General features: G+C 38.6%; 1 protein-coding gene across 3 annotated transcripts; it reads left to right on the top strand.

The window, feature by feature from the left end:
• Positions 1–5,202: 5,202 nt before the first annotated feature.
• Positions 5,203–23,766, top strand: LOC139980878 (glutathione S-transferase theta-2-like). Of its 3 annotated transcripts, none has more exons than XM_071992874.1 (5): positions 5,203–5,475; positions 7,201–7,288; positions 8,003–8,159; positions 8,692–8,862; positions 9,459–10,696. In XM_071992874.1, exons 1-5 carry the CDS (start codon positions 5,364–5,366, stop codon positions 9,660–9,662), a joined length of 732 nt encoding a protein of 243 aa, XP_071848975.1. In that variant the 5' UTR covers positions 5,203–5,363; the 3' UTR covers positions 9,663–10,696. The 3 variants fall into 3 exon arrangements, with proteins under 3 accessions (XP_071848975.1, XP_071848977.1, XP_071848976.1); XM_071992876.1 differs by lacking the exons at positions 8,003–8,159; positions 8,692–8,862; positions 9,459–10,696 and adding exons at positions 21,044–21,200; positions 21,757–21,927; positions 22,546–23,766 and having other exon boundaries at positions 5,229–5,475; XM_071992875.1 differs by lacking the exons at positions 5,203–5,475; positions 7,201–7,288; positions 8,003–8,159; positions 8,692–8,862; positions 9,459–10,696 and adding exons at positions 18,775–19,019; positions 20,291–20,378; positions 21,044–21,200; positions 21,757–21,927; positions 22,546–23,766.
• The last annotated feature ends 2,119 nt before the right edge of the window (positions 23,767–25,885 follow it).

Raw genomic sequence — 25,885 nt, 5'->3', positions numbered from 1 at the left:
TTGCCACTTTTTGTACCGTTTGAGAGTTTTATTCCTAGTATATTTTAATAGATAAATTGCCAAACATCTTCTTACCTCTCTTTGGTCCCTGACAGATCGTGACTCTGGAATGTTTTCATCGAGAACCGTTTGACGGTTTCCCAAAGTTATCGGACTGGATCTGTCGAGTTAGTGAATCACTGAACCCGTACTTGGCAGAGACGCTAGAGGAAACGTTTGCTCTGTCCGGCAGGGAGGTTCCACCAAGATACACTGGCAAGTAGTAGCAGCAATAGGGCTCTCATGAGAGAGGATAGTCTTGAGGAAACATATCTTTTTTAACCAATGCAAGAGGTCCATATTCTATTAGCATCCTGGTGAAATCTCCGTTCAGTTCCTAGGTACTGTTTTTTCGAGATATTAACGTTTGCAGTTGACATGTTCTGTACAAAACGTGTATTTGTTGCAAACAGGTCTGATGAGTGTGTTCCTCTTTCCATCCATCAAACGTACATCTTCCTCTGTCTGGAGTATCTTTTTAAACGATGGGATACGCTAAAGGGAAGCTGCAAGGTTTGGAATTCAAACAATTCTGCCAGTACAACATCATTACTTTACATGATCCAGTTGTCTTTTTGTATTGATTGTATTGCTGACACAGGGTGGTCGCCCATCAGTGGCGTAGCTAGAGGTTTTGGCGCCCGGGTACAAATGTAGAAAATTGCGCCCCCCCCCCCCACTACTGAAAGAAAAAATAAATTGCACGCGAAAAGTTTTGGTTATATATTTCGGGCAAGTCGTTCAGCCCCCCCCCCCCCAAAATCAAATTGTGCTCCTACGCCTATGATATTTCCACCTTTCGAAATCTACTGCCTTGGAACTGTATACTGAAATACCCGAAATTTCCGTGACATGTAGTCATTACAGAATACAGAACAGAACAGAATAAAAAAAAAGGAGAAGACGGTCGAAATGGACTGAAAAGAAATCACAATCTATAAATTTACTAATAAAAACACCTATTTTCAGTTCAGATTTTTATTAATAACTGGAAAATATTCATGCCTGAGGACATACATCAATTTTGTCATGTTTTTCTAAATAAGTGCTTATTTTTTTTACTCTCATTCTCCCATTTCAGCGCCCCCCTAAACCCGGCGCTGGGGGCACATGCCCTCCCTTGACCCCCCCTAGCTACGCCACTGTCGCCCATTTCTCATCTAGCTGATAGACTATAAAGGCTACATCGATTCAGAAAACAGAAAACCCAGCATTTTCACTGATCATGTATATTATAGATCCAGGGAGAAGGTCTACTGGGCCATGACCCTCTCTTTTGAAACCTCTTTGGTACTCAAACTCAGCTACAAACAGTTCTTGGCATGCTCCTTCTTCCAGGAAATCCATCGCTGGGTATCACTACCCTTAATATCTGTAATTTTCTTTGGAGAAGTTTGTGAATCTATGTGCCATAGCCATTGAAAACTTCCATATGAGATATTGCATCATTGATGTACAGGGGGTTGGGATTCAAGTTAGGCAAGTTTTGAACTCTTGTCATCGGATTGTCGGAGTGTTAGCTCGGATTGTTAGCTCAGTGGTTAACGCCGGTGCCTTTCAACTATAAGGTCCCCCGGTTCGAGTCACTCCCAGATTAATGTATGTCGTCCAGTTACAGAGTTGTTGACAATTGACAATTCATAATCATGGAGGTTAAATATGAATGTAAGAGACTGACTTGGGTCAGCTTGCGGCTTTGATAAGCCAATGAGGTTTCTTCGCGAGTTCCTGCTTGCAGGAGGATCTAAAATACATACATACATCATCGGTGAAGGTTTGGAGAGGTCATTGCTACGACAGAATGACCATTGAAACATTTTCTGTCAGACGAGAGGTCAGTTTATAAAATAAGCATCATGGACCAGGACTTTGTATACATTTCCCTGTTATACCTCCTATTTACCACCTCTTGTACTGTTACTGAGAGCAAGAAGAAAAAGGGGAAACAAGCAATTGAGCAGCCAGTGTATGTCACAACTATTTACTGAAATCTTACAAAATTATCAGATTTGGAAATATCATATTTCTTTTTGGAACATGAATGCAGCTGTTAAAAGTATATCTAAAAGTGATAATATAAAACATATTTGTTAGACTTCTACTTTTTATTTTCCTTACCTCTATTTTGTATGATATGATTGCCATGTATATTCCAGTATAGGTATGAGTAAGAGAAGCATTATGGGTGATTAACCCGGCTTCCTATTTGAAATCTTCATTTCTTCTACAGTGTATTGTGGAAACGAGAATACATTCTTTACCCATATTCGACCCCGCTACCTAGTTGAACCCAGATGCCCGGAGGCCTGCCCCATCCCCCTTTACTCTTACCCTTTCCTCGGGACTGATGCTAATGAATATGCTTGACTAAAAAATTCTTGCCACAGATTAAGTTACAGGAACCACTGTAAAGAACAGTTTAAGAAGTTGTTCCAAAACCATGATTACTATTGAACCCTTCCTTAACAATGTGATTTTGTAGTGGTGAAAGCTTCATTCAATTCCTACAATGACTTTTTGGTTTCGATGATAATCGTAACCTTTGCATTCATGATGGCGTGTGTGTTTGTGACGCCCAGCTTGTAAACACGATATCTGAAGAAAGGAAGATCGACAATTTTATATTTGGTGTGTAGAAGTACCACATTAAGTACAAGAAGCTTATTTTTTTATGGAGGTCAAAGGTCATTGGGGGTCACCAGTGATCAAATTGTGAAAATGTTGTAAACACGATATCTCAAGAAGATGAGCTTAGGCAAATCTCATGTATATGAACCACATTGAGTACAAAAAGCCTATTGTTCTTGGTAAATGTCAAAAGTCATTTGGGGTCATCAGAGGTCAAAATATGAAAACCTTGTAAACATGATATCTCAATGTTGAAAGCTTGGGCGGATCTCATACTTAGTATGAAGGTGTATAACATTGAGTAAAAGCAGCCTATTGATTTTGGTGGAGGTCAAAGGTCATTTGAAGTAAAATGCCAAACACTTCACTTCCCTCTTACCTGTTTCTGTACACATGCACCTTCCTATATCGCATGGGAGCTTGGACAGATCGCATATTAGGTATGTAATTGTACCACATTGAGTACAAGAAACCTTAATTTGTGGGCGGAGGTCAATGATCGTTTGAGTTCACCAGGGGTCAAATTGTGAAAACCATGTTTTACACAATATTTCAACAAGGACAGATGTCATATTTAGTATGTTGAATTGTTGATGTATCACATTTAGCACAAAAAGTCTTTTGTTGAGGTCAATGGTCATTTCAGGACAGCATGTGTCATTGTCAGTTTATTGTTTGTCACATCACACTGCTTTTCACTGTATTACTAAGATCTAGTATGTTGTAAACCCTCACTATACATTGCGTCAGATTAATGAAGAAAACTGCTCATGTTACATCATCGAAACCACAATGAAATTTGTCATCTTGGTTTTTGGCTGTGTTCATTTAAATTAAGGTAATAATTTTTGTACCGGAAGTAAATTATACTTGAAGCAAACAAATGTACGTGATGCCTCGGAGAAGCATATTTCCATAAAACATTTTTTTCATCAGAATATTTGCCGGATGATATTCATATATATATATATATATATATATATATATATATATATATATATATATATATATATATCTATTTTTATAGTCTACACGTGAAACGTAAATTATCATTAGAACAGTATCTTTATAAAATGTCAAATTTCAGTTCCCAAGAATAATGTGAGCAGAACCCTGGAAACATTTTCAATTGAAACGAATGTAAATGTGGGAAATGACCTTTGAAGTTTTATTTCGGTAATTTTTTGTTTTTGGTTTGGAGGAGAGCTAATCGATGGGGGCATAATTGATTGCCTATACACGAATTAACGTTGTCCGGTTAAATTGAAATTGGGATGAATCAATATTTGAAGCAAAAGTAAATACAATTAATTTACACTGTCCTTAAATCGTGAGTAAACAATCTTACAGTTTGTGTCAAATTTCCAGACTTTACATTTCTCAGTTTACCAACACAATGTATTTCCAATGTTTGCGAATGACCAAATTTGACAATCAGTGTAATTGCTTTTTAGGTTGCCAACCAAAATTGGACAGCATGTGACCATTTTGTCTCTGGCATATCGAGAACGGCCAGTAGCGTTGAAACTTAAAATTCAACTTCCAAAATTTGTGCTTTACACACGATTGCTGTCATATTGAACACCGTCTGATTTGATGTGAACATTTAGGAGAATAATACTTTTAGTCACGTTTTGGGTTATAGCTCGACTTGGAACAAACCGTTAGTGGTCGGTGGCAACGAGGGACTGGGGAAGGTTCCCCATCGGATGATGTTTGCCCCCCCCCCCCCCATAGTCTCCAATCGACTCCGGTAAAACAAAACTAAAGCCTTTCCGCCGTGAATTAACCTTTGAAGTGCCATTCATGCAGTTATTCTGGTATCGCCAATCACAAAGCAGTATATATAGCTATAGCGTGTTGCCCTACAACGCGGACCAGAGAGAAAACATTGCCGACAGATTTAATATACAAATGTTGCAAACTTAAACTGTCTTCACTTCACTTCACCCCACAACCCCCTCCCTCCCCCCCCCCCCAAGAAAACTGATTATAATTAATGTGCCACTGAATAACTTGCCTTGAGCCTAAGCATAACATATCTCAGACTGAGCGATCATTGGAGGAAGTGACCATTTGTGGGCCGCAGTTCCATCTAACATATTTTGGGACTATTCTGATTTATCCTAAAGTTCATCGATCAAAATCCCCTCCCAACCGGACCACCCCCCCCCCCCACTCCCCACAACATCCATACAAAGTAGGGGTTTATTTTTGCTATTAAACTTTTGCCGGCAGACAAGTCGCTGGAAAAAGGTAAGAATTTAGAGCAAAACTTTCAGAAATAGTCAGTAGGATTTTCTTCAGGCCAGAAAAAAAAGAAAAGGAAAAAGACACATTCTAATGTAGACCTAATCGTCTTTTAAGAAGCCATAACTACCAACTCATGACATGGACCCTCTTGCAACTAAATCACACAAGCATGACACAGCAGATTCAAGTGTCTGCCCGGTGCGTACTTGAACCAGGGAGCTGCTACTCTAGCAGCTCCCTGCTTGAACAACATAGATTTATTTACACACAGTGGTACAGTATACGCCGATGTGTGTGTGGAATCATACAGCTTTTAGTTGACCTAGACTCCGTTGTGTGCTAAAGCGTTGAAGCGTCAGTGTTCAATATAATAGTGTTTGGTGTGCGAAGCATTTCACCAGAGCTCAGTAAACATTCAATACGGTAGAAGAATTCAACTCAACATGGCGCTACAGTTTTACTACAATCCGATATCTTGTCCATCGAGATCTGTTCGAATCTTTCTAAAGAAAACTGGTATACTGGTGGAAGAGCATATTATAGATCTGTCTTCAGGTATGATACGGTAGTATATAATAAGTGGTATATAATATATATAGTGCAGTATATTGTATATAGTATATATATAGGTCTATCATATAGACTAGCAGGTACCGGTAGGTCGGAAATGCCCATGTCTATAGATTATTCATAATTGTCATACACGCACACTTCAGCAATCGTTAGGTGTGGATATACACAGCAGGCTAGTATGTTCAGCACGAGTACAACAGCACTATAAGTATACGGTATAGGAGTATTGTACATGTTTAAATTTCCCCCCTGTTACTGAATAAAAGTATTTGGAGAACAAGTCTGCTCAAAGCACGTGTATGTCATTTTTGCATTAGCTCCAATATATGAGTAGGCTACGAGTTTATAGGTAAGTTACGGGGGTGGGGGGGGGGTCGTGTGTGCGTGGTGGGGGGGGGGTTGTGTGTGTTTTTGCAGAAATCCTTGGTTCAATGTAATATTGACAATAAATTAAAGCATGTAAGCTAGTCAGTTCATTTTTTGGAGACTCAGTTTTGTCTCAGTAATGGTTTGATATATGGGTATCGTATACTGGCATTGATCGTGGATGAATAAAAACATAAGTATATAGCCTGATTATTCCTAATATATGAAAAATCCGGATTGATGCGGTTTGTTATATACTAGTGAGTCCAGGGGCATAGCGAGGAATTTGCCAAGGGAGGGGCGAAAACGGTAGCAGCTGTAGCAAGGCTATCCTAAGCGTAGCGCCACCATGAGTTGGCGCGAAGCGTACAAGAAAATGTTGGCCGAAAATGCCTCCCAGATCGCTGGAAGTGACACTTTCCAGGCCTTGTTAGTTGCATCTAAGCATTTTCTATTTTGAAATTACTAGCGATATCATAAAAAAAAAGTACAAAAATATGCTCAAGGGGGGCGGTTGCCCCATTCGTCCCCCCCCCCTTCCTTGGCTACGCGCCTGAATGAGTCTCCCCTCGCGAGGTTGTGCGTTTAACGAACATCTCAATTTAGTTAGTTGTATTTAATCTCTATATCCTTCCATCTCCGTATATAATAACTGTGTGCACATATAACTTAGCTAAAGTGATGATGCTGTTATACACGCGCTCAGCCCGGCTCCAGGAGTAACAGAAATACCGGTTCATAGCCATGGCAGTTTAAAGTTCCCGCTGTTTATCAGTTGGATCATAAAGATTGTCAATTATAGCAGCCGATCCGCAAGTTTTTAGGCTCACCTTGAGGAATGCGTCACGACTGCTTCAGTTACCAATGCCTAATTACCTCACTGCAGCCTTCGTACTCATAATAATTAATGAAAGCTAGCTTGGACTATGGATTGATGTTAAAACCATAATAACAATTCATCGATCTCCGTCTACAAGTTCCGAAAACTGTAGAAGAAATTGTCGACGTCTGGGGAAATCCCGCGCGACCCACCGTAAAAATAGAAAATGTTACGAGGATGTGATTATTATAAGCTATAGGGCGAGATATGATTTTCCAATCAACAGAACCCATGCATTATATACCCTGCCTCTATCTGATTATTTTGTTCTCATTAATCTGAATCCAGTTTCAGCTTCGGTCAGTACTGAGTGAGCCGGTGAAGGGGAGGCAGGGAGGGGACTTGGCGGACCAGCCTTGCAACATATGTTTTTACATTATATATGTGTACAGGTTAACGCTATAGTGGAATAAACTTCAACGTTTAAATAAGTGTTATGTTCAAATATAATTTCTCTACAGATGAACAACACTCTCCTGAGTTTCTGAAAATTAATCCGCGTCATTGCGTCCCGGTCCTGAAAGACGGCGACTATATTCTCACTGAAGGGTAAGTCAATTTAAGTCGCTAAGAGAGCATGCATGCATGCTTAGAGTCTTCAAACTTGAACAAATACAAGTTTCTTGAAAATGAGAGATAGGCCTATATCAAAACTAAATTAATTCGGTAGAAAATGAGAGAGCAAGGCTATGTACTATATATAACCATGCACCAAGAGTTTAATTCTAGTTTGTAATATTTTCCGTACAGTTATAAAATATATAAAACTTTGGAAAAAAAATTAAACAAAAGTGGCCGAAAACGATTCTTTCCAAACAGGCCCACAAAATGACCAAACTCGACGTATGATAACAACTTTCACTCGTTCTTATCCCAACACATTGCAATATATAAAGCCACATGGCTGAGTTATGCTTTGAAGAACTATATACTGACAGAAAGAAGACATAACTTTTTTTTTATCGAAATTTAAGAACGTGGTGAACTGACCTCAAATGACATTTAAACTTGCTCAAAACACATCAGTCCACAAATGCATATATGTATTTATTATCTGTACAATTTTCTCCACATTTAAAAGCAGTTAAAATTTCAACCCCCCAAAAAGTTAAAATTATATGTCTATAAAGGTGAGTCATCTACCATGTATTTACTTGTCGTCGTCGTGATGATTATGCTTCCATTTTTGTCTTTTCTTACAATTTTCTATATTTTATATAATTGTCCCTTTTCATAATTTTGCCATTTTCCCCTCTCCATCAGTTGGGCTATCCTTTTCTATGTGATTGAGAAATTTTCAAAGGATATCGATGATCATTGGTACCCCAAAGATTTGAGAAAAAAATCAAGAGTGAACGAATATCTTTCGTACCACGATGGAAGCACCAGACAACTGTTTGGCAAAGTTTTTCGAGATGAGGTATATATATATATAGTTTCGTTTCGGTTATTTTAAATTTAATGTGGTTTTCAACTTTGCTAGGTTTTAAACATCGTTCATATTATAATATGGAGAGATTTACCCTTTTCCGTTACCTGGACATGCTCTACTCAGTGGCGGATTGGCCTACCCTGCTCGGAACCTGTGCGTCATTTGGTCCGAAGCCCCGAAGGTGCAAATTTCCTCTTTGCGCCAAATGCGCCGATTCCATCTTTGCGCCAAATCCGCTGCTTGTTTCAGAGCCGGCGGTTGGATCACTGAGAAATTCGAAAGCAATCTATGGCCCAGTCCGCTACTGGCCGTACGCCCCCCCCCCTTCTTCGCCTTCGCATTTACTTATTACCAACGTGTCCTGTACCCGCCGACTTCCACAAGTTGAAAGGTTAATGTGCATATAGGTATAGCCCCATCATTTATAGATAGGTGTACTAAAGGAAAACTACATAAACCTACAAACAACCATATTTACTAAAGATAAACTTTGTTCTTTGTTGTATGTACCATTTTGCAGTATCTTTCCAAAATGCGCTCATATTGTAAACCTTCGTCAGAAGAAGATGCCAAAGAAAACGTGAAGCAGATGGAGTACGTAGCAAGCCAACTCCAGGATACCTTCCTAAAGGATCAAAAGTTCCTATGTGGTGACGAAATATCCATTGCTGATATCCTAGCCCTTGCCGAGGTAAAAATAAGAAAGAAGGAAGAAATAATAAAGTTATAAGGCCTGATCTCAGTTTGTATTCTGTAAAATTTTGTTTTTCTTTTTAGAAGTGTAGAAAATTGAGAGTTCGTGTCATTATTAACATAATAAACAAAAGGAATAAATCTACTTAATGACAATGGGGGGTGAACGACGGTGGTGACAGGTATCCCGTTATTACATGTCCGTCCACACTATTCACCTCACCTCATGGTAGGACGGTCGCTACACCAGGGGTTCCCTAACTGGGGTGCATGAACATGATACTTGATCTTCACGAAGCACTGTTATGAGTATTATAGTATAATAATGACTCAGATCGTGTCCCGAAAAGTTGGGGGTTCGTGGACAACTCTGACATCCACAGAGGGGTTCGTGGGGGGGGGGGATAAAGCTACTGTAGGGACACCCTGGTCTACACTAAGCATACACTCTCGAAAATTTGATTTATTTAATTCTCCATTGATAATCCACGATATATTTCTCTCTGTTTGTATAAACACCGGACCGGATATTGTCCACACATTTCTTCCTTCTTTCAACACTCATGCATATACATATATATTATGCAAATACAGGTCATACAACCAACACTATCCGGTCGGGATACCACCAAAAACCACCCCAAACTGGCAGCCTGGGTCGAACGCGTCAAGGAAAGTCTGAATCCAGAGTTTGATGAGGTCTACAAACAATTCTATGAGATCCGAAAAAATTTTATGGCCAGCTCTGACCCTTCGACCTCTATTGAACGCAAAGTTATCCAGCAGATGTCATCATAGACCATCAATGACAGACAGATAATAGTTCGGAAAATCTGGCGTATTTCTTATTGCCAAATTGTAGAAATGTAGACCAATATATGACTTACATTTTTAGTTACGTAATAAACGGATAGTTAAATAACACTTCATTTGTAGTAGTAGAGTTTCGCGAGGTTTCAATGAACTTCTGACCTCAGCCTGCAGGGTTTTCGAGAGCCAGATCGGACTGCGGGGACAATAATTTATGTCACTGTAGTCCGTTTTTGAAATCTCCCAATTTTAATCAATTCTTCCTATATTTATGAAAAGGAGAATACATTATCCTTTCTTCCAGACTTCCTATAATTGACCCGGGCCCGGACTGTACCCCCCCCCCCCCCACCACCCCTTCATCTCCTTTCGTCAAACATGTGTGTCCGAAACTGTAGCGAATAATATGTGATTTGACGGTAGAATCCAATGCAGACAATTTCTTGTAGCACAAACGTAATGTAATCTAATGTATTAATGATATAATTTTATTACATAGTTTGCTTCGTTTTCAAGTGTTTCATAAGTTTACGCTTAACTTCATCGTTTCTTGTGCTTTTTTGGTGGCTTAAAGTAAGGAATTACATTCCTGCTGCCTGTGTATAACATACACGTGTGCCTATGCCATCTGTGACGTCACAAAACGTTTGATAACATTTTGTATTACATTTTAAGTTAAGATATAAATTTGGAAGCGTTCTTTCAGCTGAAAACTTTGTTTATATTTACATTTGCAACAAACAAAACAAGTTTCCTACATTCCGAAAGAATGTCAGTTTCTCTTTCTATTTTAGTGGGTAAATTATATTCCATATGATAAATTTGTTGAAGACAATTAACCTCTCAAGTTCCTACTTTTAGTAACCATTAATATTAATAGACTTTCTTCGTCCACTCGCTGCATAACCTTCTGTGCATGTATAACCATATTACATTCATAAATGTGTCAACTAACACGTAGAATTATTTTAGAACATTTTAAAAAGAAATTACAATATATCTCAATTTCTGTAAAGTACTCACATCTGTGTAGACAACTTTCGTTCCTCTTTTTCTCGTTGTCTTGAGAGTTTGTGTTCTCAGACATTACCTTCACCCCCACCCCCAACACCCTCTTTCTCTCTGTACCCTCCCGTATTTTATTGCAAAATATACGTTAATCGTTCATTAATTCGTTTGAACAATTACCAGAATTTTTTTAAACCATGCCCTTTCATTTGTCAAAAATTAACATTGATGGCGAGATGGAGAGCATATGTTCATAACTCACTGACAAAAGTAGTTTTAACAAAGAATTAAATATTATTACGTATAGTACCAATTTACGTCCAAGCACCCCTTACAAAATGGAACCATACCACCACGGACGATGTGCTATAGAAACACCTTCATCAAACGCACTACACCGAAAAAAAGATCATGCGTACGGGGCACGTGCACCCCCCAAAAGATCGTGCCCCACAGGTCCCCCCAGATGCGACTTTTAGTGTTAAAAAATCTCAAACAAAAACTTTATCTGCTTCAATTAAAAACACAAATATCGGACAGAATAAGCCCAAAATTTTTTGGAACATAAACTTTCTAAAATTTGCAAAATACAGCACCAGATTGCATCTAAGGAACCTCAATTAAAAGGGGGAACACCCCTCACCTTAGACCCCTCCCCCAGGACGGCATTCACAAATAAACATTCTGCCCCCCCCCCCCTAATTAAGTGCTGTGCTCCCCAAGATTGAAATGTCTGGCAACGCCACTGCCAACCAGAATTTGCAACATGCATCATATCACAGAATTTGAAGTATAAACAACTCTACCGCTGGATAAAACATTAATGTGTCCGGGCCCTGGTTTAACAGAAAGTAAGGTAACCCGGCCAGTCTCGGTCTTTTGGCTAAGATAATAAATGTTTAACATCTATTCCCTTCCCAGGGAACCGTGATACACATTTCACATAACATCGCCATAATCACACGGTCACAGTCTTGATGACGTAATTAGGGGACTGAGGAGCTGGCATAAGAGTGGTTTTCGTACCAATCTCTTTCTTTCGTGACTTTTCTTTCAAAAGAAGAAGGAAAAAGGATCACATAACGTTTTTCTTACGTTTGATTGGCAATTTACAAAGCCTAATACCGAGTATTACTAAGGAAGTATCATTGGAAATAATACAGTAAGACACGACGTGGGCCGGATTAACCAGCACGCTAATATATCACTAATATTATAAGGTTATAGTTCTTCCGCCCTCACTATTAATATCCATTATGTTCAGATTCGCAAATGGGTTTGAGAGTGTTTCTAAGATTGAATAAATTTTCAACTAGTAATTGTTTTTTTCCCCATTACACGTGTGAGAAATACAGTATCAAAAGAAACATTTGTTCCGCACAATAATCAGAAAGATCCCGAGATTCCGAAATATATACCTCTTTGGAGGGTTATAATGAAATTTGTTGGTTCAAATCTGCTGAAAATGATCTGTCAAATTTCAATTGGTGTCCTCGTTTTGATACCCAAACTTCCAATTGGATACTACATCTGAACGAAGTGTTAGGCCTTAGCATCCCCCCCCCCCCAATACGATTCGGGACTACACCGAAGCTACATTTTTCACACAATGAATGAAAAGTTACTAAGTTTTTAATTCATTCAATTTGATACCATGAGGTTGTCATGAATTTATGTGCCATGGTGATGGCACGTCGATATATGTTATTTGTATGCAAAATAAAACTGTAGGCTACCCCTCCAGAGTAACTTCAATCAAGTTCACACATGTGCTTCCACATCAGCCTGCAAGAACTTTTGCTCTCAACGAATGAAATGTGTCACTGAACTTAATTTCAACAATCGGTGACTTGAGCAAGTTGCATGAGTGTGTCCTTGTTGTCAACCCGAACAGATATTCCTTCTTTGAGTTTATCCCTTCTAGGTGGTGGAAAATTTAAAAATTACTTTTAATAACTTTTAACTACCTACAAAATGTCCACATTTGTAAGGTGGTTCTAACAAATTTGTAATAAATTCAGTAGCAAAGTTCTCTTGATGATCATTTGACACTCTGGCTACTTTAATTTAAGTACAGACATGCAAATTGTAAGTAGTAACAATTCTTTTGGTCTTATGTGTTAATTATTATATTAAAAGTACGCTGGATTGAATCATTAACTTCTAATCTGGTACCATTTGCATGTAGGTTACCCCTCAAAATCAAGTTTTCCCAGAGAGTGCAGGGAAACTCCCTCAAAATAGACATCTCCACATATCATCATCTCATCATGGTTTCTCTAGAAAAAAAATATGGTAACCTTACCCTGATCATCTTCCAAATCATGGATCAGCTCTCAATTTCATGCATATTAAGCCTAACTACTGTAGTTTGAATTTTAATTACTTTCTTACTTTTATTATTCCGTCTAGTTTGAAGATGCTTTAGTTCTTAATTTAACCTTCTTATTTTTACATCAATGGAAAGCATTGATGAAAGGACATAATAACCCCAAAGAAAAGGAAAAACTGGAATTAAATGTCAAGAAAATTACACATATTGTCCAGAAGACATTCTTAGGTGATCAGAAATTCCTCTGCGGAAATGAAATAAGTGTGGCCGACATCTTTGCTGCAAATGAGGTAAACATTTTGTATTCTTAAGAAGAGCTTGTCACATTTGAAAGTTTATCCTGAAATGTTTTTTTAAGGATGTCTTTAATAAATAATTTAGGCTTCTTTAGAGTTTCTGTCATTTTGTTCACATATTGGAAACACATTGCAGAGAGGAGGAAATCTTTTAGTTTTGTTAAACGATTTCCCAGTATACTGTTTCCCTGTGATGGGGGAAAAAAGGATGTTAGTAATATGAAAAATATTTGTCATAAAGAATATGTCAACACATAGGAGCAGGGTTGCCGGATTTTTCTGACGCAACCGCCCAGATTGGCGGCCAAATCGGGTGAAAAAATGCAAAATACGAATTTTCTGTTTTTTTTTTTAATGTCAGTTGACATTGTATAGTGGGTAGGAATTGCGTTTGTTCACAATTCGTTGCTATGGGGGTCTCTTAGATGAACATTAGGGACTGAAATGTGGTAACAAACAAATCCAATGTTTCTACCAACACGTAAGTCCAAAGTCAGACTGACCAACTAGAAATGGTCAAAATCAATGTTCTTTGTGGGAATTTTTAGCGACCATTTCTCTTGCATTGGTAGGCCATTAAAAAAAAAAGGCCACAAAGAACCACCGAAAGGCTGTTTGGCTGGAAGTGTCATTTTTTCCTCCACCCAGTGAAATTTGAAAAATGCTAAATGTTGGCATTTCTGGCATGTAATTAGCCAAACTGGTAACACTGCACAGTAGCATTAATGAATTGTGAGTACTACCGTAAACTACAAGTTTATTGTAAAAGAAATCAAAACGTTTCACTAAAAATGTTGCCACTTTTTGTACCGTTTGAGAGTTTTATTTCTAGTATATTTGGGATGAATTGCCGAACATCTTCTTACCTCTCTTTGGTCCTGACAGATCGTGACTCTGGAATGTTTTCATCGAGATCCGTTTGACGGTTTCCCAAAGTTATCGGACTGGATCTGTCGAGTTAGTGAATCACTGAACCCGTACTTGGCAGAGACGCTAGAGGAAACGTTTGCTCTGTCCGGCAGGGAGGTTCCACCAAGATACACTGGCAAGTAGTAGCAGCAGTAGGGTTCTCATGAGAGAGGATAGTCTGGAGGAAATATATATTTTTAACCATGCAAGATGTCCATATTCTATTAGCATCCTGGTGAAATCTCCGTTCAGTTCCTAGGTACTGTTTTTTCGAGATATTAACGTTTGCAGTTAACATGTTCTGTACAAAACGTGTATTTGTTGCAAACAGGTCTGATGAGTGTGTTCCTCTTTCCATCCATCGAAAGTACATCTTCCTCCGTCTGGAGTTTCTTTTTAAACGATGGGATACGCTAAAGGGAAGCTGCAAGGTTTGGAATTCAAACAATTCTGCCAGTGCAACATCATTACTTTACATGATCCAGTTGTATTTTTGTATTGATTGTATTGCTGACACAGGGTGGTCGCCCATCAGTGGCGTAGCTAGAGGTTTTGGCGCCCGGGTACAAATGTAGAAAATGGCGCCCCCCCCCCCACTACTGAAAGAAAAAATAAATTGAGCGCGAAAATTTTTGGTTATATATTTCGGGCAAGTCGTTATAGCCCCCCCCCCCCCCCCCCAAATCAAATTGTGCTCGTACGCCTATGATATTTCCACCTTTCGAAATCTACTGCCTTGGAACTGTATACTGAAATACCCGAAATTTCCGTGACATGTAGTCATTACAGAATACAGAACAGAATAAAAAAAAAGGAGAAAACGGTCGAAATGGACTGAAAAGAAATCACAATCTATAAATTTACTAATAAAAACATCTACATTCAGTTCAGATTTTTATTAGTAACTGGAAAATATTCATGCCTGAGGACATACACCAATTTTGTCATGTTTTTCTAAAAAGTGCTTATTTTTTTTACTCTCAGTCTCCCATTTCAGCGACCCCCTAAACCCGGCGCTGGGGGCACATGCCCTCCCTTGACCCCCTAGCTACGCCACTGTCCCCCATTTCTCATCTAGCTGATAGACTATAAAAGCTACATCGATTCAGAAATCAGAAAACCCAGCATTTTCACTGATCATGTACACTATAGATCCAGGGAGTAGGTCTACGGGGCCACGACCCTCTCTTTTGAAACCCCTTTGGTACTCAAAATCAAGCTACAAACAGTCCTGAGCATCCTCCTTTTTCCAGGAAATCCATCGCTGCATAAACTACCCGTTTATATCTGTAATTTTCTTTGGAGCAGTTTGAGAATCTATGTGCCATAGCCATTTAAAACTTCCATATGAGATATTGCATCATCGATGTACCGGGGGTTGGGATTCAAGTTAGGCAAGTTTTGAACTCTTGTCATCGGTGAAGGTTCGGAGAGGTCATTGCTACGACAGAATGACCATTGAAACATTATCTGTCAGACAAGAGGTCAGTATATAAAATAAGCATTATGGACCAGGACTTTGTATACATTTCCCTGTTATACCTCCTTTTTACCACCTCTTGTATATACTGTTACTGAGAGCAAGAAGAAAAGGGCCCTTTTCCCGGGGAAAAAGCAATTGAGCAGCAAGTGTATGTCACAACTATTTACTGAAATATTACAAAACTATCAGATTTGGAAATTTCATATTTCTTTTCTAACATGAATGCAGCTGTTAAAAGTATATCTAAAAGTGATAATATAAAATATATATTTGTAAGACTTTACTTTTTTATTTTCCTTACCTCTGTTTTCGATGATATGGTTGCCATGGTATGAGTACGAGAAGCATTATAGGTAATTAACACGGCTTCCTATTTGAAATCCTCATTTCTTCTATAGTATATTGTGGAAAGGAGAATACATTCTTTATCCATATTCGACCCCGCAACCTTTTTGAACCCAGATGCCCGGATGCCTGCCCCCCCCCCTCCCTCTTTACTCTAACCCTTTCCTCTGGACTGATGCTAATGAATATTCTTGACTAAATAATTCTCGCCATAGACTAAGTTACAGGAACCATTGTAAAGAACAGTTTAAGAAGTTGTTCCAAAACCATGATAACCCTTCCTTAACAATGAGATTTTATAGTGGTGAAAGCTTCATTCAATTCCTACAATGACTTTTTGGTTTCGTTGATAATCGTAACCTTTACATGATGGCGTGTGTGTGTGCGTTTGTGATGCCCAATTTGTAAACAAGATATCTGAAGAAGGGAAGGTCGCCAATTTTATATTTGCTATGTAGAAGTACCACATTGAGTTCAAGAAGCATATTTTTTTTGTGGAGTTCAAAGCTAGGTCATTGGAGGTCACCATGGACCAAATTGTGAAAATCTTGTAAACACGATATCTCAAAAAGATAAGCTTGGGCAAATCTCTTTTTTAATATGTATATGAACCACATTGAGTACAAAAAGCCTATTGTTTTTGGTGAAAGTCAAAGTCATTTGGGGTCATCAGAGGTCAAAATATGAATACAATGTAAACATGATACCTCAATATTGAAAGCTTGGGCGGATCTCATACTTAGTATGAAGGTGTATAACATTGAGTAAAAGCAGCCTATTGATTTTGGTGGAGGTCAAAGGTCATTTGAAGTAAAATGCCAAACACTTACCTCACTTCCCTCTTACCTGTTTCTGTACACACGCACCTTCCAAAACATAATATCGCATGGGAAGCTTGGACAGATCGCATATTAGGTATGTAATTGTACCACACTGAGTACAAGAAACCTTAATTTGTGGGCGGAGGTCAATGGTCGTTTGAGTTCACCAGGGGTCAAATTGTGTAAACCATGTTTTACACAATATTTCAACAAGGACAGATGTCATATTTAGTATGTTGATGTATCACATTTAGTAAAAGAAGTTTGTTGTTGCGGTCAATGGTCATTTCAGGACAGCCTGTGTCATTGTGAATTTATTGTTTGTCACATCAAACTGTTTTTCACTGTTTTCTAAGATCTAGTATGTATATTGTAAACCCTCACTATACATTACGTCAGATTAATGATGAAAACTGCTCATGTTTCATCATCGAAACCACAATGCATTTTACATTCTGATTTTATGCTGTGTTCATTTAAATTAAGGTAATAAGTTTTGTACCGGAAGTAAATTATACTTGAAGCAAACAAATGTACGTGATGTACGTAATTTGAAGTTTTATTTCGGTAAGTTTTTTTTTGTTTGGCGGAGAGCTAATCGATGGGGGCATAATTGATTGCCTACACGAATTAACGTTGTCCGGTTAAATTGACATTGGGATGAATCAATATTTGAAGCAAAAGTAAATACAATTAATTTACACTGTCCTTAAATCGTGAGTAAACAATCTTACAGTTTGTGTCAAATTTCCAGACTTTACATTTCTCAGTTAACCAACTGAAAATGCATTTCCAATGTTTGCCAATGACCAAATTTGACAATCAGTGTAATTGCTTTTTAGGTTGCAAACAAAGAAGGACAATATGTGACCATTTTGTATCCGGCATATCGAGAACGGCCAGCAGCGTTGAAACTTAAAATTCAAAGTCCGAAATTTGTGCTTTACACACGATTGCTATCACTGTTGAACACCGCCTGATTTGATGTGAACATTTAGGAGAATAATACTTTTAGTCACGTTTTGGGTTATAGCTCGACTTGGAACAAACCGTTAGTGGTCGGTGGCAACGAGGGACTGGTGAAGGTTCCCCATGATGATGTTTCCCCCCTCCTATAGTCCCCAATCGACTCTAGTAAAACAAAGCTAAAGCCTCTCCGACCGTGAATTAACCATTGGAGTGCCATTCATGCAGTTATTCTAGTACCGCCACGGGAGATGACAAAGCAGCATCTAGCTATAGCATGTTGCCCTACAACGCGGACCAGAGAGAAAACATTGCCGACAGATTTAATATACAAATGTTGCAAACTTAAATTGTCTTCACTTCACCCCCAACCCCATCCCTCCCTCCCCCAAGAAAACTGATTATAATTAATGTGCCACTGAATAACTTGCCTTGAGCCAAACCATTGAACATATTTCAGACAGTTAATCACTTAGCGTTTGGAGGAAGGGATAATTTGGGGGCCGCAGTTCATCTAACATATTCTGATTTATCCTTAAGTTCATCATAACCCCTTCCCCACCCAAATTCCCCTCCCCACTCCCCATAACATCCATACAAAGTAGGGATTTATTTTCGCTATTAAAGTTTTGCCTGCAGACAAGTTGCTGGAAGAGGTAAGAATTTAGAGCAAAACTTTCAGAAAAATTCAAACGGATTTTCTTCAGGCTAGCAAAAAAAGAAAAGAAAAAGACACATTATAGTGTAGACCTAATCGGCTTTTAAGAAGCCATATATGGCTTAGCTATAGCTACCAATTCATGGACTCCCATGCAACTAAATTACACAAGCATGACACAGCAGATTCAAGTTTCTGACCCGTGCGTACTTGAACAATAGATTTATTTACACACAGTACAGAGTGTGGAATCATACAGCTTTCAAAATTAATTGACCTACACTTCGTTGTGTGCTAGAGCGTTGAAGCGTAAGTGTTCGATATAATATTAGTGTCTGTATGTAAAGCTTGATGTGCGAAGCATTTCCGCCAGAGCTCAATAAACATTCAATACGGTGGAAGAATCCAACTCAACATGGCGCTACAGTTTTACTACTATCCGTTATCTATGCCATCGAGATCTGTTAGGATCTTTCTAAAGAAAACTGGGCTACTGGTGGAAGAGCATATTATAGATCTGTCTTCAGGTATGATACGGTAGTCTATAATATGTGGTATATAATATATATAGTATATTGTATATATTATCATATATAGGTCTATCATATAGACTAGCAGGTATAGGTCGCATATGCCCATGTCTATAGATAATTCATAATTGTCATACACGCACACTTCAGCAATCGTTAGGTGTGCATATAAATAGCAGGCTAGTATGTTCAGCACGAGTACAACAGCACTATAAGTATACGGTATTGGAATACTGTAGGCCGTATACATGTTTAAATTTCCCTCCAGTCTGGGCATTGAATAAAAGTATTTGGAGAACAAGGCTGCTCAAAGCACGAGTACGTCATTTTTGCATTAGCTCCAATATATGAGTACGAGTTTTATAGGTAAGCTACGTATCATAAAGGACTACTACATCATGGCCTTAATACATTGATGCATACAACAGAGCACGGGTAGTCTGTTTACCTTTTTCTTTTTGTTATAATTGATGTTGTTTTGATTTGTTATTTAAGTTTTTAATTGTTGTGTGTATGTGTGTGTGTGGCCTGAAGCCTGGGGGGGGGTCGTTTTGCGTTGGTGGGGGGGGGGTTGTTTTAGCAGGAATCCTTGGTTCAATGTAATATTGACAATAGATTAAAGCATGTAGGCTAGTCAGTTAATTTTTTTTTAGAGAATCAGTTTTATCTCAGTAATGGTTTGATATGGGTATCGTATAGCTGGCAAATATACCTCCCAGATCGCCGGAAATAACACTTCCCAGACCCAACGATGCTCTCAAACCTCCTTAAATTTTAGATCTCATGGCTTAGAAATTTAGTTTGGGGAAATACATGGGCGTCTGCAGAAAAAAAAAAAATCAGGGGACAAATAAACCAAGTAGACTTTTTGTGTACGATGGGGTCCTCTCCCAGAAAACAATTAGGCCTATAGACTGCCGCAAATGCGATTTCCGTCCAATATTTTACAACTGTACATAAATTTAATAAAATGAGAACTGCTGCGTGTCATTTGCACAATGCTGGGGTGCGCCAAAGTTCAATACAGGGGAATTTGAAATGCAGCGTTTGGTCAAGTCATAATTGGTGGGGACACGGTATATCATATCCCCACTACTGAAAAAGTTGGTGGGGACGCGTGCACGCTATCCTCCACCCGGATCTGCGTACATGGGCGGACCAGCCTTGCAACATATGTTTTTACAATTATATATGTGTACAGGGTAACGCTAGTGGAATAAACTTCAACGTTTAAATAAGTGTTATGTTCAAATCTAATTTCTCAAAAGATGAACAACACTCTCCTGAGTTTCTGAAAATTAATCCGCGTCATTGCGTCCCGGTCCTGAAAGAGGGCGACTTTGTTCTCACTGAAGGGTAAGTCAATGTAAGTCGCTAAGGGAGTATACGTTTCTTGAAAATGAGAGATGGGCCTATCAAACTAATTTAATTCGGTAGAAAATGAGGGAGCAAGGCTATGTACTATATATAACCATGCACCAAGAGTTTAATTCTAGCTTTGTATTATGTACAGTTATAAAATATACTTTGAAAAAAATAAACAAAAGTGGCCGAAAAACGATTCTTTCCAAACAGGCCCACAAAATGACCAAACTCGAAGGATGACAAAAACTTTCACTCGTTTTTATCCCAACACCTTGCGATATATAAAGCCGCATGGTTGAGTTATGCTTTGAAGAACTATATACTGACGGAAAGAAGACATACATTTTATGATTGAAATTAAAGAACGTGGTTAACTGACCTCAATTGACATTTAAACTTGCTCAAAACACCTCAGTCCACAAATGCATACATGTATTTATAATCTGTACAATTTCTCCACATTTAAAAGCAATTAAAATTTCAACCCCCAAAAAAGTTAAAAAAGTTATTTGTCTATAAAGGTGAGTCATCTACCATGTATTTGCTTGTCGTCATGATTATTATTATGCTCCCATTTTGTCTTTTCTTACAATTTTCCATATTTTATATAATTGTCCCTTTTCATATAATTTTGCCCCTTTCTCCCCCTCCATCAGTTGGGCTATCCTTTACTATGTGATTGAGAAATTTTCAAAGGAGATCGATGATCATTGGTACCCCAAAGATTTGAGAAAGCGATCAAGAGTAAACGAATATCTTTCGTACCACGATGGAAGCACCAGACAACTGTTTGGCAAAGTTTTTCAAGATGAGGTAGATATATATATATATAGTTCCGTTTCGGTTATTTTTAAATTGAATGTGGTTTTCAACTCTGCTAGGTTTTAATCATCGTTCATATTATAATATGAAAAGATTTACCCTTTCCCGTTACCTGGACATGCTCTAATCAGTGGCGGATTGGCCGACCCTGCTCGGAACCTGTGCGTCATTTGGTCCGAAGCCCCGAAGGTGCAAATTTCCTCTTTGCTCCAAATGCGCCGATTCCATCGTTGCGCCAAATCCGATGCTTGTTTCAGAGCCGGCGGTTGGATCACTCAGTGAATCGAAAGCAATTTATGGCCCAGTCCCCCACTGGTCGTACGCCCCCCTCCCTTCTTCGCCCTCGCATTTCCTTATTACCAACGTGTCATGTACCCGCCGACTCCCACAAGTTGAAAGGTTAATGTGCATATAGGTAGGCCCCATCATTTATAGATAGGTGTATTAAAGGAAAACTACATACAAACAACATTGCTGCGCATTTTTACTTAAGATTATGAGGTCTTCTCCGGTAACTTTGTTCTTTGTTGTTTGTACCATTTTGCAGTGTCTTTCAAAAATGCGCTCATATTGTAAGCCTTCGTCAGAAGAAGATGCCAAAGAAAACGTGAAGCAGATGGAATACGTAGCAAGCCAACTCCAGGATACCTTCCTAAAGGATCAAAAGTTCCTATGTGGTGACGAAATATCCATTGCTGATATCCTAGCCCTTGCCGAGGTAAAAATATTTAAAAAAAGAAGGAAGAAATAATAAAGTTATAAGGCCTGATCTCTGTTTGTTTTTCTGTAAAATTTAGTTTTTTTTTAGAAGGGTAATAGAAAATTGAGAATTCGTGTCATTATTTACATAATAAACAAAGGATTAAATCTACTTGATGACAATGGGGGGGGGGGGGTGGGGTGGGGGGATGAACGACGGTGGTGACAGGTATCCCGTCAGTGCATGTCCGTCCACCCTATTCACCTCACCTCAACTCATGGTATAGGACTGTCTACACCAGGGGTTCCCTAACGGGTACATGAACATGATACTTTATCTTTTACGAAGCACTGTTATGCGTATTATAGTATAATGACTCAGACCGTGTTTCGAAAAGTTGGGGGTTCGTGGACAACTCGGACATCCACAGGGGTTCGTTGGGGGATAAAGTTAGGGACACCCTGGTCTACACTAAGCATAGACTCTCGAAATTTGATTTATTTACTTCTCCATTGATAATCCACAATATATTTCTCTCTGTTTGTATAAACACCGGACCGAATATCTTCCACACATTTCTTCTTTCTTTCAACACTTATGCATATACATATATATATATATATTATTCAAAAATAGGTCATACAACCAACACTATCCGGTCGGGATACCACCAAAAACCACCCCAAACTGGCAGCCTGGGTCGAACGCGTCAAGGAAAGTCTGAATCCAGAGTTCGATGAGGTCTACAAACAATTCTATGAGGTCCGAAGAAATTTTATGGCCAGCTCTGAGCCTTCGTCTTCTATTGAACGCAAAGTAATTCAGGAGAAGTAACCATAGACCATCAGTAACAGACAGATAGTAGTTCGGCAAATCTGGCGTATTTCTTATTGCCAAATTTTAGAAATGTAGACAAATATATGACTTATATTTTTAGTTACGTAATAAACGGATAGTTAAATACGCTCAATTGTAGTAGTAGAGTTTCGCGAGGTTTCAATGAACTCTGACCTCCGCCAGGGTTTTCGAGAGCCAGACGGCGGACTACGGGGACAATAATTTATGTCACTGAGCCCGTTTTTTGAAATCTCCCAATTTTTAATCAATTCGTCCTATGTTTATGAGAAGGAGAATACATTTTCCTTCCTTCCAGACTCCCTATAATTGACCCGGGCCGGCCCGGACTGTATCCCCCCACCACCCCTTCGATTCCTTTCGTCAAACATGTGTGTCCCTAACTGTAGCGAATATGTGATTTAAAGGTAGAAGCCAATGCAGACAATTGTAGCACAAACGTAATGTAATCTAATGTATTAATGATATATAATTTCATTGCATAGTTTGCTTCATTTTCAAGTGTTTCATAAGTTTACGCTTAACTTCATCGTTTCTTGTGCCTTTTTGGTGGCTTAAAGTAAGGAATTACATTCCTGATGCCTGTGTATATAACATACACGTGTGCCTTTATATGCCATCTGTGACGTCACTAAATGTTTGATAACATTCTGTTTTACATTTTTAGTTAAGATATAAATTTGGAAGCGTTCTTTAATCTGAAAACTTTGTTTATATTGACATTTGCAGCAAACCAAACAATTTTCCTACATTCCGAAAGAATGTCAGTTTCTAGTTTAGTGGGTAAATTATATTCCATATGATACATTTGTTGAAGACAACCTCTCAAGTTCCTACTTTTAGTAACCATTATATAAAGAATGTCTTCGTCCTCTCGCTGCATAAACATCATTATGCATGTATAACCATATTACATTCATAAATGTGTCAACTATAACACGGAGAATTATATTTAGAATATTTTAAAAAGAAATTACAATATATCTCAATTTCTGTAAAGTACTCACATCTGTGTAGACAAGTTTCGTTCCTTTTTTTCTCGTTGTTTTGAGAGTTTGTGTCCTCAGACATGACCTTCACCCCCCCCCCCCCCACACACACCCTCCCTATTTCTCTCTGTAGCCTCAACTCGCTTAATGTTTTATTGCAAAATATATGTTAATCGTTCATTAATTCGTTTGAACAATTACGAGAATTTATTTTTAAACCATGCCCTTTCAGTTATAAAAATTAACTTCGATAGAGATATGGAGGGATATCTACATAACTCACTGACAAAAGTAGTTTTAACGAAGAAATTACGTATAGTACCAATTTGCGTCCAAGCACCCCTTACAAAATACAACCATACCGCCAAGGACGATGTGCTATATAAACACCTTCATCAAACGCACCACGCCATTAAAAAAAAAGATCTTGCGTACGGGGCACGTGCCCTCCCTCAAAATATCGTGCTCCCCCATGTGCCCCCCCCCCCCCCCTCACCAGATCCGATTTGTAGTGTTAAAAAAATTACTCAAACAAAAACTTTATCTGCTTCAATTAAATACATAAATATCGGACAGACTAAGCCCGAAATTCTTGAACATAAACTTACTTCAAGTTGCAAAATATAGCACCAGATTGCATCTAAGGCACCTCAATTAAAAGGGGGACACCCCTCCCCTTAGATCCCTCCCCAGGACGGCATTCACAAATAAACATTCTGCCCCCCCCCCCCCCCCCTAATTAAGTGCTGTGCTCCCCAAGATTGAAATGTTTGGCGACGCCACTTCCAACCGGCATTTGCAACTACCATCATATCAAAGAATTTGAAGTTAAAACAATTCTACCGTTGGATATAACATTAATGTGTCCCCTGGTTTAACTGAAAGCATAGGCGTAGGAGGCGGGGGGCGGCTGGGGGGCTGCAGCCCCCAACCAAATTTTTTTGTGAAAATTCGGGCAATATGCTGAGAATTTTTCGGGCACCTACTGAAAGAAATATAATTTGCAATGTGTTTTTCAATGGTTAAACTAATTTTATTATTATCATTATTATTGTAACGACTTCCCCAATAATTATAACAATATGAAAGGGTAATAATACGGCAAATGATTGTATGTTATTGGCATGCGATGTAAAAACTGATATGCACATTAACATGTTTAACGCGCGTGGAGGGCCCGCAAATTTGGTTATATTTGGCAAGTCGTTACAGCCCCCAAATCAAATAAGGCTCCTACGCCTATGACTGAAAGTAAGGTAACCCGGCCAGTCTCGGCCTTTTGGCTAAGATCATAAATATATATATTCCCTTTCCCCTGGACTCGTGATACACATTTCACATAACATCGCCATAATCACACGGTCACAGTCTTGATGACGTAATTAGGGGACTGAGGAGCTGGCATAAGAGTGGTTTTAGTGCCAATCAGCTCTTTCTTTCGTGACTTTTCTTTCAAAAGAAGAAGGAAAAAGGACCACATAATGTTTTTCTTACGTTTGATTGGCAATTTACAAAGCCTAATACCGAGTATTACTAAGTAAGACACGACGTTGGCCGGATTAACCAGCACGCTAATATATTACTAATATTATAAGGTTATAGTTCTTACGCCCTCACTTTGATCCACTACGTTCAGATTCGCACATGGGGTTGAGAGTGTTTCTACGGTTTGATTAAATTTCAACTAGTAATTCCTTTCTTTCTTTCTTTTCGTTTTAGATATGCAAAATACGGTATCAAAATAAACATTTGTTCCGCACTATTATCTGAAAGATTCCGGTATCGAAATTCCGAAATGTTTACATTTTTGGATCGGTTATATATTGTAGTATTTTGGTTCAAATTTGCTGAAAATGATCTCAATTTCAATTGGTGTCCTCGTTTTGATACCCAAACTTCCAATTGGATACTATATCTGAACGAACTGTTAGACCTCAGCCTGTTAGTCCTCGGGCCTACACCAAAGCTACATTTTGCACACAATGAATGAAAAGTTACTAAGTTATTAATTAATTCAATTTGATCCCATGAGGTTGTCATGAATGTATGTGCAATGGTGACGGCACGTCGAGATATGTCATTTGTATGCAAAATAAAACTCTAATTGTAGGCTACCCCTCCATAGTAACTTC

This window comes from Apostichopus japonicus, chromosome 15, assembly GCF_037975245.1.
Source record: "Apostichopus japonicus isolate 1M-3 chromosome 15, ASM3797524v1, whole genome shotgun sequence".
In the NCBI taxonomy this organism is placed as follows: domain Eukaryota; kingdom Metazoa; phylum Echinodermata; class Holothuroidea; order Aspidochirotida; family Stichopodidae; genus Apostichopus; species Apostichopus japonicus.
Note: the sequence above shows the minus strand (reverse complement) of the source record. Positions and strands in the feature narration are given on the sequence as shown.

What these genes read in the sequence shown, in the direction of transcription:
- LOC139980878 (XM_071992874.1), top strand. Translation starts at nt 5,364, where the DNA reads ATGGCGCTACAGTTTTACTACAATCCGATATCTTGTCCATCGAGATCT. An exon ending in TATTATAGATCTGTCTTCAG is followed by an intron (nt 5,476 to 7,200) that starts GTATGATACGGT and finishes ATTTCTCTACAG; the next exon opens with ATGAACAACACTCTCCTGAG. An exon ending in GACTATATTCTCACTGAAGG is followed by an intron (nt 7,289 to 8,002) that starts GTAAGTCAATTT and finishes CCTCTCCATCAG; the next exon opens with TTGGGCTATCCTTTTCTATG.